The sequence below is a fragment of the Buceros rhinoceros genome, unplaced genomic scaffold (genome assembly GCF_000710305.1).
Source record: "Buceros rhinoceros silvestris isolate BGI_N320 unplaced genomic scaffold, ASM71030v1 scaffold45140, whole genome shotgun sequence".
In the NCBI taxonomy this organism is placed as follows: Eukaryota; Metazoa; Chordata; class Aves; order Bucerotiformes; family Bucerotidae; genus Buceros; species Buceros rhinoceros.
The window spans coordinates 1-21,511 of record NW_010392185.1 but is presented as its reverse complement, the minus strand read 5'-3'; the positions used below and the strand labels follow the sequence as shown (position 1 = coordinate 21,511).

At 39.6% G+C, this 21,511-nt stretch overlaps 1 protein-coding gene across 1 annotated transcript in view; it reads left to right on the top strand.

Moving 5' to 3' along the window:
* Window positions 1-18,133, top strand: part of LOC104500434 (myocardial zonula adherens protein-like) — a gene marked incomplete at both ends in the record, with an annotated part of 45,692 nt that extends 27,559 nt beyond the window's left edge. The window contains 5 exons of the mRNA XM_010144084.1: window positions 521-626; window positions 13,549-13,632; window positions 14,043-14,143; window positions 15,637-15,725; window positions 18,100-18,133. Coding sequence (XP_010142386.1) covers window positions 521-626; window positions 13,549-13,632; window positions 14,043-14,143; window positions 15,637-15,725; window positions 18,100-18,133 — 414 coding nt within the window. The remainder of the gene's footprint in view (window positions 1-520; window positions 627-13,548; window positions 13,633-14,042; window positions 14,144-15,636; window positions 15,726-18,099) is intronic.
* Between the last annotated feature and the right edge of the window lie 3,378 nt (window positions 18,134-21,511).

Genomic DNA, 21,511 nt, shown 5'->3' with positions numbered 1-21,511 from the left:
CTGCTGACTGATGAGTTAACACTACTCCAATTAGCATTCTGCTCCTCTTGGCAGCTATGCCAAGCCCTTGACTCAAGGCTTCCCTGCAGTAGGAGAGCTTTTAAAAGGATGCCAGCAAATGTGCTTCCTGGCTTTAGTATATATTTCCAAAAGGTTTGCAGGTGGTAATATGTCAGGATAAATATGGCTTTATAGTGATAAAGATCTATTGTCTAAATGCCTTTCACATCAAGGAAAAACACACGTCTTAAGATGAGCTTTGTCACGTTGTTTAATTGTCAGCACTTCAGGCTCTGAGTAAGCACACCAGTATGCAAGACAAAGGTGAGTGAACTTGGGTGGAGGCAGCCACTTGGACTAAAAGACTACCATTAAAATGTACTTTGGACAAACTGACGTCTGTCAGTGGAATTCAACTTGCCTGCCTCTTGACCTAGTCCTCCTGATTTATGATGGGATTGTGGGGGTTGTTATTGTTTAGTTCCTCATTTATACGCTTAATTCTTCCATGTTTTGCTAGGTCACAGCACTTGGAGGAGGTAGCAGCTAGCCTAAGAGAGCGCATCAAACATCTGGATGATATGGTCCATTGCCAACAGAAGAAAGTCAAGCACATGGTTGAGGAGGTGAGCTCTAGTAAAGCAGTTCTGAGTCTTTTGCGAACCCTGATTCTTTGAGTACATAATCCAAAGAGGGTCTGCTCTGTGTGCAATTTCCTTGTGCTGCTTTAGTTACAAACTCAGTGGAAGATGAGTGAAGCATCTGGTGCTAGTGAAGCAGAAAGACTAGGTGAAAGCCGTTTAATCCAGTGTCTGTGCGTTATATACTGTGATCTTTAAGCTGACTCTGATTCTGGAACTCTTCACGGTAGATCTTGCAACTTAATTTGAACATTCAGAGGGTAACTGCAGAAACCACGCAGTGTAGTCATTAGACTCCTTCATGTTCAGAAGTGGATGCTAAAAGCTGCCCTTTTTTTCCTTATGATGTGTTTCCTCATAGAAGTAGGTGGGCAAATACAGTTTTTCACGTCTCTTATTTTTTACCATAGTTTTGGGAGATCATCGTCACTGATATAATTTCTTGCAAGAGTTTAAATGGCTTTCTGATGGAAAGCTGCTTTAAGTTACAGGATGCCAATGTACCAGAACAGAAACCTGTTTAGCAGTCAGAAGGCTGCGACCGCGAATATTTCTGTTTCTCTGAGTGGATGAAAAAATGATGAGAAAAATGGGTAAATTACGCTTAAATTGGAGCTTTACAAAGCAGACTGACAGCACTATAACACCGAGCTATTGCAGAGAGCATAGGCGTTTAGGAAATATCTTTTATTTGTTTTCAGACATCACATTCACAAAATCAAATGTTTGGAAACCATTCTAACCTAAGGCATTCTTTCTGCATTCACAGTGTGCTATTACAGGATTTCTGATTAGACATGTAGTTTTTCATTTTTATCAAGATAGTATTTTTATATATAGAAAATATATTTTTACCTACATCTGTTTTGATTTATAAGTTTCCACTGTAGTCCTGCTGTATGATCAGATGTGTGATACAAAGTGTCTTTTACAGAGAGGGATGCAAAAGTCTCTATCCCTTTGCATTAAAGTTCTTTTGTCTCATTATCAGTATAGAAGAGTTGTATAAAGTCTTGAGGTTTTGTTTCTAGTTCAGGTTGACATTTCACTATTTTCAAGCATCATAGCAAGCAGTCTAAACTGAGCTAACAATCTTTATTCCACGGTATTCTACTAAGGAAATCTTCTCCAACCCAATAATCCAATCCCTCTAATGGATTATGGGAATAATTAGTTAATCTGTTTTGCGTCTCTAACCCCCCTATCATGTTAGGAGCTTTTTTGGTTCTAACCAAAAGTTCTAAAGCACACGTCACTTTGTGGTACGTGTGGCAGCCTAGGTGATTCGATGGTGGCCTAAGCTTTGCCCTTTGTTACTAAATATATTTTAAACTGCTAGATGTATTTTGATCTCCAGTGGGCTGCATTGCATAACAAGTACTTGCAGTTCTTGAGGCGTTTCGGGAAAAACATGTATAACGCTTGGGCCAGCGATTATTATTTCATAAATACTAGGTTTAATGGGTGAGTTTGGCTTGCTGCTTCCTTGTAATGTATCTCTGCTGGTGTCTTCATATATGCAGAAAGCCCTTCTTGATCTTTTGTTATCCTATTTAACAAGTAGAATGTTAGGTGACCAACTCGCTACTTAGCTGTCAAATCTGTCTACTTCTAATCGATGACCAACTACCTGCTTTTCAAAATCAGCTAAATCTCTGTACAAATCCTTGTCTGCCATGTAGCCACACAAATACTTTTTTGTTCTCTCCTTTAGTCCTTGTGTGCTTTAGTTTTTCTTTTAATTCAATTTCCTTGAGAACCACATGAACACCTGTAGCTACATCTGTATTTTCACCAGTGAGCTAATTGAAGACTCCTGTAAGAGAGGTTTGATCAGGTCAAATGGTACCAAATACTTTAGGCATTTAATGCTTTTTTAAAAAATTTTTTGCTATCTGTGCTTCGTGTTTGTACTGTGTTTGAGGAAATACCTACGATACAGTTGTCGTGCACTATTTTAAACTGCACTCTTTTAATTAAAGGCCTAAAAATAGCAGCGTTAATAGTACAGAGAAGAGTAGCTGTCCACCATGGGGGAAGATAAAACCTGTTGGAGATGTGAATGCTCTGAGCTATCCACACGTGGTATTTTTCATGATTGTGTGCTCTTCTCTATGTAAATATTAGAAAAATATTTTTAGGCTCACTTTAAGTAACACTTATGAACTATGCCATGGAAGCTGAGAAATTGGCAACAAAAGTATTTATTAAAAGGTAGGCTGTAGAAAAGGAATGCTATCTTGAAGTCTGTTCTGGAGTTCAGTTAAAAACTAGCGAGCAGCAGCACTAAACACACTTTCTAGAGTAAACAGGGAAGAGTTCGTAATTGTGCAGCTATGTAAGCCCCAGAAAATGTGTTCATCAGGGCATATTTGAGCGCATGTCCTCTCTACATTAACGAAACGGAGAGTGTAATAGCTAGGAATATTTAGAAAAGTGTCATGAAAATCTGCCATGTTACTCATTATTGAAATATTTGCATGGCTGTTATCTCTAAAATAACATTCCATCTTAGGGTTTATGAGGCTATTATAATGATCAATCGTTTGATTTTACATAATATAATTGAGAAAGAAAGAATGATCCAAGCAGCTAGAAAGTCTGCTTTCTGAAACACTTAGCTTCTCTGTTGCATGAGAATTGGCTGAGAGCAGCCTAACCTGGAAAGCTTGGAAGAGAAGTGGAAAGAAAGTAAATAGTCAAAATCATCAGCAGGGCTTTTCTTAGAAGCTGAAACAAAGCTGCTTTCTGAACTAGTGTGCTTGCCTGAATACAGGATGAGTTTTATTTAGTCTTAATCTTTGTGTGTTCACACAGAGATCTGAAGTATAAATGAGGGGTTTACTCTTTCAGTGTAAATCTCGTCGGGTTTATGCGGTTATCTCCAATTTAGACAAAGTGCAGCTACAGAAATGAACATAATTTCAAAGGGGTGCTGATTAAATAAGATATGCTGCTTCAAACTCATACAGTAAACTGTCAGAACTGAACAAGTACTGAGATTAATTTGCTGGCTGAAAAATCACAAAATAATTGCTCTTCAGGCCTTTTTAGGGAAAGATGATGGATCGTTTACAAGTGACAGATGTAAAAGAACGGCAAAAAGTCAGGAGGAAGTGAGAAGAGAAGCTTTTTAGTGGAATTTTGTGATGCATTAGGCAGCCCTACCACATTCAGTGCTGTTTTGATGGCATTTAAAATTGTGTTACAAGACAGTCCTCACCCTGGCATGAGTGAAGGGGCATGCTGGCAGAGAAGCACCAAATGTAGGAGGCCATGGAGGAAAAGAGTATTAAAGCCTTCCTTTTCCCAGGACCCATCTTGCTGATACTGAATGCAGTAGATATGTGACCTGCGGAGCTGAGCCCAGGCAGAGCAGGACAATCACAGTTCAGTGTGCTTGTACTCCTTAGCAAAGAAATAATTTAATTCTGATTTTTTTTTTCTCTGAAAATAAATCCATCTTGGGCACTAATAGAACCTTCTTCAACTTGACCTAGTCAGAGCAGTCATAAATTAAACAGAAGCATGGAAAGTAACTTTCAGAAGAAAATAAATGGAAGAAATAAAATGGAATTTTGCTGGAATCAGTGACCTGCAACATCTCTGTGCATTAGATCCTATGCATACCCCTTTTTCAGCCTTACAGGGATTCTTTGCTGTGAAAGCCACAATCTCAGTCCATTAGAGCACTGGCTGAACAGAAAGTTATCCTGCATAGTCTTAAAGCCCCACGTTGTGTTAGAGAGGGACTGCAGATGATTCAAGGCTGACAGATTTACCTGTGTTGAACTTGTTTGTTAAATGAATCTATTTGTTCCCAGCTTACTGCAGTACATTTTACATGAAGGGCTGGCAATTCAAAGTGCAGGACCTGCGTTTGGCAGGGGTGCAGAAACCCAGGCCCTTTCTCATACTATCTGTCCATAGCAGGCTTTCCAAAAAGGACTGAGAAGACACAGATGGCCGGAGCTCAGTGGTGAAATCAGCATGAATAAATAACGCTAGACTCAATTAGCTGCCTTTTTGTTTTGACCCTTGCCTTTGTAGCCATCTAAAACTATGACTGGGCAGAGAGAGACTTACAAATCCAGGGGAAAGCCAATTCAGTCAGTGGAAGAATTTGCAGGAGACTCACAGTGTGAAAGGTGGAAGTACGCAAACTTCAGGTCTTTCCACCAAGGACTGCTGAACGCAGAGATGGACTTGGGCAGGCAGATGCGGGCGCAGAGGCACTATGGGAGGGCATGGGAAGCTGCTACCACATTGCTTCTTTCAGGGTTAAAATGACTGTTATTCTGTGAGACGGTTGAAAGCATGTCATTTAAATAATCTATTTAATTTGGTCAATCTGTTCATACTGTCTGTGCCAGTCTAGGAGATGGGACAGTTTAGAGTGAGGCAGTCTTCAAATGCAGATGCGGGCGCAGAGGCACTATGGGAGGGCATGGGAAGCTGCTACCACATTGCTTCTTTCAGGGTTAAAATGACTGTTATTCTGTGAGACGGTTGAAAGCATGTCATTTAAATAATCTATTTAATTTGGTCAATCTGTTCATACTGTCTGTGCCAGTCTAGGAGATGGGACAGTTTAGAGTGAGGCAGTCTTCAAATGAAATACAAAACATTGATTTTTTTTTTTTTTTTTTTCCTTAAATCAGCAACAGAAGTATTTCCTGGCTTGATCTTAATTTCAAACCTGGAGAGATTTGAGAGCTTTAGTTTTGAGAGTTTTGTAAATGACATTGAATTGCAGTTTCCTGGCACAATGAGCTTATTTTATATGTGATATTATTTCATTGTTGAGAAGCAAGGAAGGGAAGGAAATAAGCATTTACATTTTGTAAGTAAGGTGAGTGGGTTGATGCAGATATAGAGAGCTATTCTGAAGGGGACTGAGAAGAGAAAAGGATATTTGATTCCATGCCAAGAATTTATCGACAGAACTCAGATTTCACATGAAATTCCCCTAACTACTGAATTGAACTGTCTCTAGGTCATGGCCCATGAGCTGTTCTCCAGCTTTAGTCTCAGATTCGTTGGATAATAAATGGTGATCAAACACCAGGGAGAAGCTGTATCCTGTTCTGTTGTGGAAGATACTTGCACGAAAGGACAAACTGCTAATGAGCAAACGATATCCCAAATACAGAAGATACTTTGTATTGCACAAATGGGGATTAAAGAAGAAATTTTCCCACCAAAGACTTAAGAAACAGTTGAAAACTTCTGTATCAAGATACTCCAACTCCAAATATCTAGCAAAATATCCCAGTTTTACTATGGAAATACGGTTTCAAATTTAGGTCAAGTAAAAGAAGCCACACAGAAGCATAGAGGATGAGAAGATGGAATTACCAGCCGCAGACAGATGCCAAACATTTATTAACCAAAATCTGCATTGCATAGTACCTACAGTAAAACCAAAACAGCAGCAACAGAACACGCAACAACAGCTGCAGAAAGAGAAACCCACCTTGGGAGCCTGGAGGAAGAAGACAAATGGCAGAACACAAGTAACTCGCCCCGCCCCCGCCCCAATTCCAGTGTTTGGCATGCCTCAGTGGACTTGAGCCCGGCAGTCCTTTGCCTGTCTACTGGCAGAAGCAGAATGACTGCTAGTGTTTGGTGAGAGGGTTTGTACATGCGTGGCACCAGATCCTTCAGCTGGACTTGCAGCCTGGCCAAGTCATTAATTAGAAAACTTGCACAGTACTAAAGTAGCCCTTAATAAGGTGGGTTGAGCTGTAGACAATGTGCCAATGTTTGTCACTCGTGAGGACGTCTAGGCCCTGTGGGCCTGCTTTAGCAACAGATGCACATCAAAGTCTGGTGTAACATGTTCACACAACTTCTTAGTTTAGGAAGGTCTCAGTAAATTGTTACCACTTCTTTAAATACGAGTTTTAAAATACAAAAAGTATTGAGGTGTTGCTCAAGTGATTTAAGGAGGATTAAAAGGCGAAGGTGCTCATTTCTATTTACTGCATTACGTTCCCTGAAAAAATTTCAAGACTCTTGTCTAACCTCTGATAAATACCACTTAAGGTCCAGTGAAATACTGGACTAAGTAAAATTTTCTTCTCCTTGTACAGCAGTTACCTCTGAGAGTTCAGGCTGATGTTGCAATATCTTGTCTGTCTTGTTTTGTATCATACCGTATGTGTTTGTCCTGTGTTTAGTCATATTTTTGACCAGTTTGTTCATGTCTCTGTATCAGTGTTACAGATACCAAACCTATTAATGCGAGATGAATAAGGAAAATACACCATACTTGAATAATATATAATACTTAAATACGTTAACACTGTCATGTTCTGATAAATATTTTAAACTACTGGATGATAATCTCAAGTGGTAAATGTTGACAGTTCACCTAACAGCTGTATGTGTTCCAATCCAGCAGATAACTGTGTATTTCAAGCCTCCAGAACTGTGTCTGAATACACAGTATAAAATAAAGTTTGCTATTTCAGACTTTCTTCGTAAGGACTCTACAATTGGACACAACTTGCTAATTTTCTCCTAAGGTGCTTTTTCCTTCTGTTTTAATTGCAGTTCTGTTGACTTCCCTTCTAATACCACAACTCGCATCTTCAGTGTTTCTTTAGAGACTCTTTCCTTTAGGTCCTGTGATTCTCCTCCTGACTGTTCTTCTTAGCTGTTGTATGCATGAGATCAGTTTAAAGTGGTTGACTTGAACATCTAGGCTTTCATCTTCCTGAAGCAGTAACTTTAGTTGCTTGGTGGAGCAAGAGAAATTCAGAAGTGCAACTCTTCCTAGAAAGTATTTACATAGCCCATTCAAGTGGCATGACAATTTTGTTTGGTATTTGAGGAGATGTACTGGAGACTCTATAAGATGCAGCGATGATAAACAGATCTTCATTGATGGGAAGGACAAGGAGAACTGAATTTTCTGGGAGTTGCTACAAATGATAGGGTGACAATCTGGAGGTTGAGGGAGTTTGAGAGAATGACCTCAAGGTTTCAGGAGGCAACAAAAACATAGAGGTGGTAAGTAGGGCTGAATCAAGGAGGAGCGAGTTGAAAAGAAGTGCTGTGGTCATATTAATCCTGAGCCAGTGGATAAATTCAGAATGGTTCACATTGCACGTGGGGCCTTATGTGCTGATTCAGATCACTAGAAACTGGAGTGAAATGCAAGCTGCACACCCAACACAATCTGCAGGGAACTTCACAGATCCTGCCATGATGGGGAGAGATCAGGTGCCCTTCCTGTGCCTGACAACCAAATGCCAAGGATTGAAGCAAGGTGGCCAAAGGGCTGAGCTCAACTGCACCCTGCTGCACTGGCCTGTCACCAGGCGAAGAGCTCCTGAGCAGCGTATGTGCACCGAGTGACTGAGCCAGGGAGCTCCTCTCTCCTAGTTGTTACAGCACTGGAGGGAATGCTCCCCAGCCCCCAGATGGCCTAAGAGCACGAGATGGCCCTCAGTCACTGCTAGACCAGATGAATTACAAACCCTAGCCTGGGCCTTGTAGCTCTTCCCTTCCCTGTTTTGGAATAGTCACGTGTCTCCTAACAGGAGAAGGGAAGGCAGAAGCAATGAAGACAGTGGAGTGAGGGAGGTAAGAGAGAACGAGATGATAGGAAAAAGGATGATGGTGTGGCCCTGGGTTGCTAAATTCACATTTTTACTGTTAGTAGAACTGCTTTGAAAGGATTGAGTGGGTCATTAATGTAAAATAACATTGCTAAGTAGGTTGTCAGATTTTTTTGCTTAATGTGGATGTGAAGGTCATTAAAAAAAAAACTGGTAAAAAGAGAAGAGAACAGCTAGTCAGTCTAACAATGGAATTTAGATCAAGAGGTAAGTGCTAGGGTAGGACTGTCTGGGCACTTCTAGGGAAGGTCAGAAGAGGAGAGGCTGTAGGATGTACTTGAATAGTGCTTGTAGAAAATGATGGAGGAATCTGAGAGGATAGTTGTGCAAAAGCCAGATTTGGGAGCAAGCTGCTGATTTGACAGTGAGCTGAAACACTATAGTCTGCAGAAACAGCGAGATGGATTTTAGGCACTGGGCATTGAGCAAAGAAAATGTAGGAACATCTTGGTGACAATTTTGTCCTGGAGTCTGTCCAGAAGTGACTCAGATCCAAGAGTCAGTCCATAGAAGTTGAGTCTTTGGCTTGCACTGATTTGTTTCTGACCCTAGAATATTCTGGCCACCATTTGGGCCCCCAGTTCAGTATTGTCTTTGACTTATCTTGCTTCTTCTCTCCTCCTAACCTTATATTCAACCAAAAGTCAAAATCCATGGCTCTGTCACCTGCTAGTTGTTCTGCTGCACCTTGGAACAAAGACACTCTCAAGACTTGGGTTTGTGCAATACAGCTTTATGGTGCTGTGAGTGTTCTCATCTTATTTTAGTTTGCTATAACTAACATTTTTATGGAAAAGGCAAAATGAGATTAAGTAGCGAGGCATGAATTTATTTTTGTATATGCTTTTACCCAATATGAGCATTGCGATTCAGTGTTCTTGTTACATTCCCCTCTCAAAGGAAACAACTTTTACTTTATGCAATGTGATTTATACAAACGTATTGAATTAAGGTTGCATTTTATTTATTATAGTAATATATGAATATAATCCCCTGAAGTAATTCCTGATTTTCCTGTGACCTGTCCCCTCAAGGGTTAATCAAATGAGGTTTGCCCACACCTGGTGCTAATGGCATAAGATGATGTGTACTCAGGTCCTTATTCAGTAAATAAACTTTTTTGTAGTAAACTACTCTGGTGGGATGTGTCATCTGTGTCAGGCCTGTGGGTAGGTTTAAAGGCGTGTCACGACTTTGGAAGGGGTTGCAGCCCTTGGACTGCAGAGGATGCTGAGACAACTCACTGGCCATGTGTCTGGGGGTGCAGCATGCCTGTGTGGAAGAATACGGGTGCCCTGCTACGTTCTGGCCCTGCTTTCCTTCTGCAGCAGTCTCAAAGGGGAGTGGGGACTGCAGGACATTTCTCCTGGCATTGAAACAGCCTCTTGTATTAGTCACTGCTGAATTTATTTCTCCTGGAATAATTTGGTCTGTGTGGCTCTGTCTTTGAGTTCATAATGTTCTGAAGAGCCACCAGGTTTTATTTAAGTTGCTCGATTCCTAGCCCTATCATATCTGTAATCTGCATGGTCTAATCATTCCATTCTGGTTTAGTACTGGCCTAAGACTTTGTGCATGTGATGATATTGTCTCTTCCTCATTCTGTAGAAGAGGGGGTGTATTTTAAAATTCTGGCATAATTCTTCAGAGGGGCAAAGCAGAGGAGTGCAGTTATGTATGGTTCAGTCTTCCAGTCCTTAGAGGATTCCCTCACACACACACCCGCCAAAAAAAAGGTAAAAGCAGTAACGTTCCCACCAAATTACTAAATGTCTTTTTGGAGTTAATGTTTGTGTTTGGTTAATGGGGGAAGCTGTTTGTCAAGGTCTTCCTCTTTGTATTCTCTGTTAGTTTTTAATGTGTCCATGCTCATTTTTGCCTTCAGACTATTCTAGTTAAAATAACTCTAAAACATCTTTAGGGAGTTTGTCTCTGGAGCCAATGTGAAGAATAAACAAATATAAGTTTAACTTATGCTATATCTATTTGTATGTAATACTGGTAAACCTAATGGTTACTGTCACCGTGTATTTCATGCCTTCAAGCCTTCGTATCATAGAGCGAATATAACTGAAGGTAACTGGCTATGAAACATGTGAGTTCGGTCTTGCTTTTGGATAATAGATAATTTGATCACCTATGTGAAAACAGAACCATGTTGTGTTTGATGTAAAAACCAGAATGGACAGCTGATGAGGTATATTACCTTCAATAACAAGTCTGGATATCTGTCTGGGCAAAACCCTCCCCTGATCACAGGGCTGGGCTTGGCTTCAGTCCTCTTGGTGTCATTCTGATTACTGGTCTTAACATTATTTTCTTGCATGCATAGTAGAACAGAATATTAATAGACAAGACCCGCTTGGAAGTTCTAAAAGAACAGTTTGTCTTTTCCTATGTGGAATTTATTGGCAGGACTGAAGCTATTGAACCAGTGAAGATACAGCTGACTTAATGTAGTCGTACTATGAAACAAAGCTGTAATTAGACATGAAGATCAAAACATGTGCCACAATTTTCTGAAAATGCTATGAGCTTTGTGTTTATGTGGTGTGAAAACTGAAATTATAATGGTTTTAGATGACATGGATGGTTTTTACAAGCACTTTGTGAATCAAAGACTAAAAAAGGAAATAGCTGATTTTGAGGAAGATGGGTGATGATAGCACTCATACATTCTGTAACTGCTCAGCTGAAAACACTTACTGTATGGCATTTACATTTGAGCTTTTCCAAGTAGTAACTGATCATTGGGTCAATGAGATGTGGTAACTGAAGATCATGGAGACTAAATTAAAGTTCAGTTTATTTTATAACTTTCCATTTTTTGGTTTAATTTGTGCATTTGACACCTTGCTTCATTTTTTTTATAGTTCTGTATGTTTTACAATACCTAGCAGTAAATTTTCGGGCAGATGATAGTACTACTGTTGATTATTGTACCTTTGAATATTTTGTCATTCTCTTTTAGCAGGATGTGAATATTTCTACTAATCATTGTTTCCAGACGTGCTGAAAAGTTTTACACTGGAGGTTTTGAAGGAGTTTGTTAATGTTCTTCCACAAAACTGATTTTAAGTCACAAAAAGTGACTGGTGAGAGTGCATGGAAAATTTGACCTAAGTATTTAGAAATGGTCTTTCTTGCATATCAATGTAACGACTGCCAGGAAAAAGTAACGTATTCTGAGCTTTCCTTGTTTCAGTTTGGCTGTTCTACAAAATGAATTCGCTTAGTAAAAGTCCTCTAATTTTTTTACTAACAAATACTTTTTTCTTTTCCTTAAAATTGTATCATGAAGCCCACAACCAGTCAAAAACCTGATAAAGCTAACTCAATGTGCAGCTTTATAGAAAATACTTTTTATTATGCAGAGCTCTTTTTATAGTTTTCTTGTGATAAAAAAGCTATAGGCATAGATCTCTGGGGTTTTTCACTGTGGCGTATTGCCCAAGAACATGGAGCACTGCGTGGGATGCACACTCTTCCCGTGCTGTAGTGGCAGTTTGAACCTTTCTTTCCTCATCTGACACAGCTTTAAGGGGTGCACTATTTTATATACACAGAAATAGGGACGTTACCAAAAGCGGTGCGTGGCAGACTCTGGCATTCCATTTGTGATGTGGACCATCCATTTACTAGCTTGGTTTACTTCTGATCTTAAGCCTGAAACCAGAATCAGAAACTTTTTTATACCTTTAATTTACTTTAGTGAATTGTGGAGACAGCTGCCTGAGATAATGCACTTATTGGTAAAGCAGAAGTTGTCAGCTGGGCTCTGCCTCCTTGAAGAGAGTTGGCATGGAGCAGGGAGAGGGCTTCAGCTGCTGATGTTTCAGCACCTCAGCAGAGACACATTCCCATGGACCTGATAGCGGGAAAATAGGGGGTTTGTTCAAGAAAGGTGGATTGAAACTGAAGTGGAAAAATTACTGATCGGACACCATTTAACACAGCAAAAAGAGTATATCCACCGCTATCAGCTTTCATTGCCGTTGTGGTAGGACAGGACTTGCATAAGCACAGAACACAGTGGGAAATCTGCCTTCTCCCAGTCCTTATCTGCACACAGATACAGAATACGTGATACAGATACATGATACAGAATCCCTTTTCTCCCTCAAACTGATATTTCAGTGCACTTCCAATGATTCTCCTTAGAAATATTTTTAACGTTGCTTTCTGCATCTGAAGTAGACTGTAACTACGGATAAAGGAAGCATCTTGTCGTACGTGCTTGTGAAGTGGTGTGTCTACAGGTGTCTGTGAGCAACAACCTGAACTGGGGAAGCAGTAACAACTGACATTGCCATGTAGCTATTGTTTTGGTTTGCTCTTTTTGTTAGCCACTACGTTAGTAGGTGTAGTCAGCAGGGGTTGAGAGAGAATAACAAGGGGCTTTTCCTTTGGACTGAGAAGAAAATTCAGTTTGCATAAGAAGCTATTGTCTCCTAAATGCTGTCAGCTGAAAGCAGCCGAACTCTGCCAGACAACTCTCACAGCAAAGCTTGCTTTAGGTAACGGGTTCAGAAGAATGGAAAAGGAAAACTATGGCTTTAGGAGCTTTAGAAAGCCCACTTCCACGCAATCAGAAAAGGGACTGGTATGAAATCTGGGTCATAGCCAGCTTCTCTGGTCCGTACCTGCTGGTGCTGGTAGCAGGGAAAGGTTTAATGCAGAAGTTCTTGTGGCACAGCTCTATGACCAGCAGAAACCCCAGAATATAAGGAAGATTGTCTTCTGTTCCATACAGAACAGTATTGAGATGCAACGCTTCCGGTGCAGCTACCTTAATTTTCATGAACATTTCTAAATAACTTCTTTCCATTCCCTAGGTATAAAATCAAAATAAATCTTTCTTCAAGGAGTCTGGTATGCCAGGAAATAACTGAACAAATAAGACCTTCAGGAAACTAGCAAATTTGCCACCTAGTTTTGGGTGTAGTTAAAACTGACTAGAACAAAGGCCTTTGAATCAGCGATGGAGTTTTCCCTAGTTCGCTTTGTTACGTGACAATGTTTGAGTTTCTGTTCTCTTTCTAGAAGAACAGAAAGTCTTAAAAGCATGTTAGTATATGTGTATCATCTTCATGTAAATGATCCTCATTGTGTGGGATGATAGCTAATCCGTGGATTAAAGCAGTTTGTGAATGTGTATAGGTATTCAGTTGTTCTCAGTAATAAAATTAAATGTGTTTTCTTCCTCTGGTATCTGGGTCTTTTTCCTCATTTTCCCATCCCCGTTAGACTAAATGTCTTTGGTTTATTTTTCTTCATAGATTGAAATGCTAAGGAAGAAAGTAAAAGAAAAGGAATTATTTATAATACAGCTTTTAGAAAAAATCTCTTTCTTAGAATGTGAGGTAAGGCCTTATCTTTTAAGTTTATATTATTGTGATTATTTTATGAAACCAAATAACATCAGGTGACATCGGTTCAAATTTTATCTGGATGCACACTCACTACGTGTATTTGCTGTTCTTCAGTATGGAAATCAAACCTATGACACAAGTCACATGTGGAATGTATGTAATACAAATTCTCAATGTTCATGCTAGAATTCTATAACAGTGTTATAATCAATTAAAACAGAAGCTTCTGAATAAAACTCTGGGTGTAATTTATATTTTTTCTCAGAAGTATTCCTTTATTTTCTCAATAAATACTTTTACATTATTTCTTGTGGGGCTAAGCCAACGGGCAATTATATTTCCTTGTTTAATTAACATAACTTAAGTAAAATAAACTTGTGATGAAAATTACTGTTTTCCAGAATAAAGAATTACAAGATAAATTGGACTATTTAATGGAAAACCAACCAAAGACCAATATAGAAACCAGAGATACTGGTGTAGGATGTGATCTGCCATACAGGTATTTACTACTTCTGCTTGTTCATAGGAAACTTCTTCACAATGTCCCTTATTGGTGCTGCATTAGTAAGCCATAGTGCTAATAAAGCTGTTGCAGGTTGTGGAGTTTTGCAGAATTTTCCCAAGTTTAAAAGAGCACATCTGCTAGGTGTAGTGTCCTTCAATGACTTATGGAGAAGGATTGTTTTTTTTAAAGATGCAGACATATTGCAAACCCTTGGGGAATACTTATCTACAGTAAAGTGATTTAAGCACAGAGTAAAGCTAAAGTAAAGATACCTGACTTTGTGAAATATGGGAAATACTGATGAAATGTGTCTGCTGGCAGTGCAGCAGCAGAACAATGGATAGCCCTACCCTGAGGCTGGCTAATGCCAGCTTCACGCATGCTTTATTCTTTGTGTTCTGGCACATGCATCCAGGACATTTAAAAAAGCAGGTAACACCAAGAGTATAACAGTTTTGGGCTGCAGCAGTTTCTGGAGATATCCTAGCCCTACATGGAAGACCACCAAGTAAAGGGCACCGTAACATTACCACTCCCGCATGGGAATGGCGTTCTCTGATCTGTGGTGGCCAGTGGCTCTGTAGCCTGGCTTTATAAAGATCCAGGTATTGTGCCTCCCCTTCTCCTTCTCCCCTTTCTCTGCCCCGAGCACTGCAGCAGTGTTGCACTGAGCCCTGAAACAAGGCTATGGACTGGCACCTGAATCTCTCCCTCAACAGGTCACCACAGGGAAAGGCCAAAACAGTAAGGGGAGGAGGACCATTGCACATTACTTTCATTAACAGCAACTACGCTTGTTCATCGTAACTGCCCTGCGAATGGAATCATTTAGTCTGAGGAATGTAAATCAGATTATGAAACCAGCAAGCTGCAATACAAACTAAAATGTCCTTCTCAATTTAAAAATACACTCATTTCAGTGCTTAGCCTAGAGCATGTTTCGATGGCGTGTTTTGATACCTCAGAACCTGTTTTTCACTCAGGGTGCCAACAGAAATCCATCTTTGTTGTCCTCTCTGGCGTGCTGCGGTATGGAACCACAGCCCCTTCTTATCTGGTATTTTAGAGATTTATCTGTATGCAGAAATGTGCCTCTTTACAGTTGAGATTTTATGGAATTACTCCTAACAATTAACAGTGTTCTTAAATGTAACATTGCTGTCTTTGTTGTTACAGGTTCCTTAGTCCTAGTAGCTATACTGCTGAATGTTTCCATATGAGCTCCAGCAGGTGCCTGCATGTAAACTTACCAGCATCTGCCATGGTTTTAATCAAGTAATTTTTGTGCCATCACAGAAAAGAAATATGGAAAGTACCAAATATATGGAAAAGTTTACTTTTAATGTTTTAAATGTTTTAATGTTTTTAAAGTTTACTGTCAATGTCAATAACAAGACACAAGTTCATTGCCGTGGCATTTCCAGCCCAGCTGTCTGATCCTCTGCTGTTAACTTGTACGCTTTTTCTTGTTGTCCTAACAGTACAAGTACTGAGAACAGAAGATCCCCTGAAAGCGCCAGGCCGGTGAGGACATACACCCCGTTCAAGAGAGTACTGGAATTTAGCACAAAGAACAGTACATCTTGAGTATTCAACTCAACATGCTTTCTAAGCACAAGCAAATATCTTGCGCCTTTGCAGCTTGATTAGATAAATTTTTATCCAGTCATGGAAAAGAACAGCAGCATGGAGTCTTGCCAAATTTGTCCTGAAAGTAACTTTTTAGTAACTTCGTATCTGAAGTTACTATTGATGTTAGCTGTGAGCGGGATATGGAGGAAGAGGGATGGGTGAAACAGCAGTCAACATTGCTTCTTTAGAAGCTCTCTCGTGCAGTGTGTCATTTCAAAGGCCTGTGAAGAAGGAGTTGTATAGCTGTACAGATTTTTTTCAATTGCGCTGTAATCCTGTTTGTGTAATGAAGCTCTAATGTATTTTATTTTCAATGCTACTAGAAGCAGTATCTGAAGCTATGCTGGCGGAGTTAGTCTGAAAGCTCCCCCTTTGTCCGTGCACAAAGTGTGAGGGCTGTTCATGCCTGTCACGGAGACCTGGTGTAGTTGAGGTCTCCGTTCACCTGGAAGGAGTTCACTGGTAACCAGCGCTCTCTTGCTGGGAGGGAGATGCAACTGGGCTGTTTCAAACAACTCCCTCAATGAAATGCTGATGAATATCGTGCTTGTTGCTCAACACAGTAAGTGATAGAGCAGACTATGATGGATTTTGTTTTGTTGGACTGAGGCACTGGTTTGCACTTCCTCAGTCATGGGGTAGAAAGACTATTAATGATGCATTCAAGTGTAATTGTGTAGGAAAATCCCTGTCACTTTTTAAATTTACTTTTCCATTAGAGGGAGGAATTCTCATTAAACAGAATTTTGCCTACAGCAACCTGCAGCAGTCAGTCCCTGCAATTCCTACAGCAATAGCAATGCTGAATTACAATTCTGTTATTTGAGTACTCTTTTATTTTTCCAGAGCGCTTAAAATCTTATCCTGGGCTTCAAAGTACCAGCGGGAATGACTGCATCTAGTACTGAGCTTATTTAAATATATATAGGGCATTATTTTGCATCTTGTTTTGATCTCCCCGTCTTAGTGAACTAAAACGAATTATGAATATTTTCTTGTAGTTTTATTAACATGAATGAAGGGCATTTTTTTATTACAGTAACTGCTATAGAAAAAAAGCAACTTACATTGTGTATGATTAATATTATTCGTGCATTGAATGTCAGTCCCGGGAGGTATTCACCTTGCCACAGGGCTTCACAAAGCAGTTGCTTTTATATCCAGTCTAATGAAAGTTCTTAAATTCAGTACTGTCTGTTCAAATTAAGTATACTCAGTAGGGCTGTATTTAAAATAGTAGTATTTACCTCATCATCCAAATCTTATTCCTGCCTTATTTCATTGGTTTCTGAATTTGTTAGAAAACTTAGTTTATTCTGCAGCTGTGCTGTTTAACTACTAAATAAAGAAGCCTGTGTTGAAGGATGGACTGAAGGATGTTTTGATGGTACTGGTATCTTGCAGGAACATGAGTTTCTTGATAGAATCAAAGCACATACAAAGTAAAATGGGAAGCGCAAACTTCTCCAGCTTTTGTGCTCAGATTGTCCTGTTTGCACATAAGCAAACAGGACGATTTTCCTCATGACCTTTTCAGCTCCAGAGAACTTAAAATGGTTATTGATTTTAAAAAGCCAAACACGGTATTATGGATTGTATTAGGCGTAAAATTCAAGATCGTAAAATTCAAGGAATGATTGCAATCTAAGCCATTAACAAAAAGATAAATTATCTACTGTAATCTGCACTGGTCACAAACGTTAACAACTGCTCAATGTTTCTGTTAAAAAGAATAATTAATACATTGTTAGTTTTAATAGCTCTAATACTTTGCATGTGATGAGGGAGTGCAAAAGATCTCATAGATATCAAAAGGGCAAAGAAAACCCTCCAGCTGTCATGTTAGTAAATGGGTATAATACCACACATTTGCTAGAATAGCCTCTCCCAGAGAAGCAGAGCAAAACCTCTAGAGTGGGAGGGGGCTTGAAGTCCCTGGGAATAAAGCCTGCTCCCTATGAAGACACTCCTCAGCCAAAGCAGCCTCTCGTTACACAAAGCAGAGGAATTGTCTTGAACCCGAATGCCAAAGACATGGAAAGAGCTGACACATGGCCTAGCTGTAGCCTCCACAGTGCACAGGGTATTTGTGAAGTTCTGATGCTTGAGTGGATTTGGGAACAAAGATCCCAAATAACAGTTAATTTGATCACTAACTAAATGAATTATGGCCATGAACAACTAAGATCATGAAGTTAAACTCTGAAAGAGAACACAATTAAACTGGAAGTGTTTGTTGAACCCAAAGGTGATGGGTACTGGCCCAACTCAGATTTCAGGGGTAAGCTTTGTACTTGTATAATCGTATCTCCCTCTAGTGGCTGATAACAAAGAGGAGGAAGATGCTGAAAGGTAATGCCAACTGGCCATGTTAATGCCTGCTAAGGATGCAGCTTTCGCTCATTACTTGATGCCTTTTAGCATTTTGTCCCTCTGAATTTCAAGAACTATGGTTTGTGAAGGTTAGTTACTTTCAAACTTAAGATGAAGAGGTGGTATTTATCGGTAAAAGGAAAGGCATGTTGTTGTAAAAGACATTAACTGACAAGTTGAAATAAGTAAAAATACTTTATCCTTCTGGTTTTTTGCCAGAAAACAGAACCTCATGGCTCTGAGGTGCTCAGTGAATGATAGGAGAGTGCAGGATGACATATCAAAACACTGTTTTGACACAGACTTCAAAAGGAAGTTCATTCTAGTTTTAATATACTCCTGGGGATCTCCTCTGAAAATACTGCAAGATATTTTAACTCTCGTGACTTGCAAAATTATGGTAATCTGCCCAAGACTTTACCAATACTGTAGCAAGGAACTGAGTTTTTCCTGTAAATGTTTTTTCCTGTAAGTTTTCCTGTCTTGGCTATTTGATGAAATAACTCGGTGTTTTTTCTTTCTAAACCAAATAAGGATTGAAGGCTATGCTTATGAAGAACAGGAGGGAACAGCAGTTCTATAATTGTGTCATATGAAAATGTAGAGCTTTCCAGACAAATCAGCAGTAATGTAAATTAGCATAGATAATAACAAATCTGACTGAAAAGACTGCACACTTCAGTGTAAATTTTGTCAATTTGAGGGTGGATTAATTAGTACTATAACAATAGAAGCTAGTAAAACTTCTGTAAACGTCAGTAAAAGCCATATAGGTAGGTCCCCAAAAGTGCATTAAATATAAGTCAATTGTATGACTACATTTGTACCACGATAAGTATTCTTTTGTGGTTTATTCTAGACACTCTGGAAGGCATTCTGGGATACAGTTTTCATACATGCTGTATTAATAATGCAGTTACATTGTGTGCTTTTAATACATCCTGTATGTAGGAATGAAAAGGATAAATTGCAATAAATACGATATGTGAACTTGCTGTTCTGTTGTGTCAGCGTTCATTTAGAAAATAACTTAAAACCTTGCAAACTCTTAGTCTCTCCAGTCTTGTTTGTTCAAAACACGTATGAATGCAAAAGCAGTTCCTCTGGAGCCTGGATGTTCTTGTCAGTGTTTCCTTTGGCAGACGGGCTCTCGCGAACAGGAAGACACTCCCTTGCTAAAGATTAAAGACTCTTCTCAAAGCCAAGTAACAAAAGTAGATGAACTCTTATGAAATGAAAAACTATTGACTTCCACAGGATAAACAAGAACCGGGCAGCGCAGCTCTTGCAAAAAACCCCAGCAACTCCAGAGGCCACAGAGAACATCTGAACGCATCTGGGATGATGCTCTCCGGGCTCCGGCATGATGAGATTGGGAGGCCTGTGGCTCACCCTACCTGCTCACTGATAATAGAGCTTCATCTTTAAGACTGTCACAATGAAACAGTCTACATGTCAACTAAATAACAGCTCGTGCAAACATGACAAACACAATGCTACTGGTTTGCAGTGCTCAGCTGAAGAACGCGAAGGTTTTTAGTCGAGTAATGCTTCCCCGTGTATGTGTGTTCAGCACAGACTGCCAAAAGGACCTCATAAAATCTTGCTGAGATCAGCAATGCTGATCAACAGAGGATTCTGAGAACTGGATACTAATGCTTTTCGGAGAGGCTTTAAATCCTTGTGTTGAAGTCTGAAGAATTTTAGACACGGACAGATGAGCAAATAGGTAAGAAGTAAGTTCTCTGCACGTTAAGTATGTAATTCCTGCTCCACAGAATGGAGAGTACATGCTGAGGGCTTCATTCCACTCACATGTTATTTCGTTCCAATTCAGCACCTGGGGCTGTTCGCACGTGTGAAAGAAGAAATGTGCTTAAAAGAGCTGATGAGTTCGGGCCCTTCCAGCCCTACCTCTGCCTACTGGAGCATGGAAGAAACACAGGAAAACAAGGTGATAGGAGCCATCTACAACTTAAGGTTTGTGAAAATTGTGAAAATTTTCAAAAGAAAAAGAGACTTGGTGGATTAAAGAGAAAATACATAGCAGTGACTATCTGTGAGGTTACAATATTCTGTAAAGGTGTGTGTGGTGTGTCGACTTACTACAATAATCTGATGGTTGCTTCATGTACCTAAACCAATATGTTGATAGGGATAAGCATATATAGGATTGCTTTTAAAGCTTTTTTAGAGAAATAACACTAAGGGAGGACTTACTTTCTTTAAATTAAGGAAAATAAAATTAATTATTACAAAGGTGCATCATGCTCTTAAAAAAAGGTTTCTTTTTAAAAAAAATGAAATTAAAACAATTCATCTTCATTCCAAATGTTCATACCATTTTTTCTGTTATTTTGAGGGTGGTTTATTTTGTACATCTGGCTTGATTCCTCTCCTCCTGCCCCTCAGTATTTCCACCTAGGAGCAGAGAAATTGTAAAAGTAACTTTTCCCCTCTCATATTCTACATTCTAAGGTCTCTTCCCCCCTCTCCTTGTGAAAAGAAGTTATATTTATGTATTTATAAAATTGAAGACAGGAGAAAAGGACAATGGAAATTATACCTTTAACAGAAAAGAAGTGAGAGTGTTAGTTTTACTTTTAATACCAGTTTTGGGCAACCTAAGATATTTCTGACAGGAGATTTTTCCACCTGAAAAAATTCAGACAGTTATACTTCTCCCCCCAAATGTCGTATGACTAGTACACATCAGCTCAGTCATAACTGGCATTGATAAAGCAAATACTAAAAATTCAGACACAAATGTCTTGCAATGTTCCTCATAACTGGTGCAATCTATTAAAAAAGAACAGTTACTTAGTTTTTTGAACACCTTTCTTTTTGAATACCTATATATACCTATATACGAAGATGAATACTCCCGGGTCACACCTTGCTTTGTGGTTTTTTCACATAGTTCGTTATTTTTTATTATTTTTTCTTTATTGTCATTCTAATAATTTAATTTTCTGGTAGAAGTAAAGCTAAATTGCAGAGTAATCCCAGCCATGCTATTGCAGAATAAGTTATATTTAACTCTACATACTAGTGACGGAAAACAGACTGACTGAAAGCTGCCTCTAACAATAGCTCTTGAGATAATGAGGTGAGAGACACAGGAAAGCCCCTCACGTAAAAAGTAACAAAACCCCCGGTTCTGTTACATACTTAGCTCCCATGAAAGCTGATCAAAATATGCAAGTAAGTGAAACAAAAACCCTGTAATCAAAAAGGCCAAGAATGCTCTGAGGTCAGCGACAAAGCCGGGGCTGCGCGCTGCCAACAGCGCCGGCCCCCGGGCTCGGCACGACCCGCGGGCTAGACCGAGCCTGCGGGGGTGTTCCCGGGGCGGGG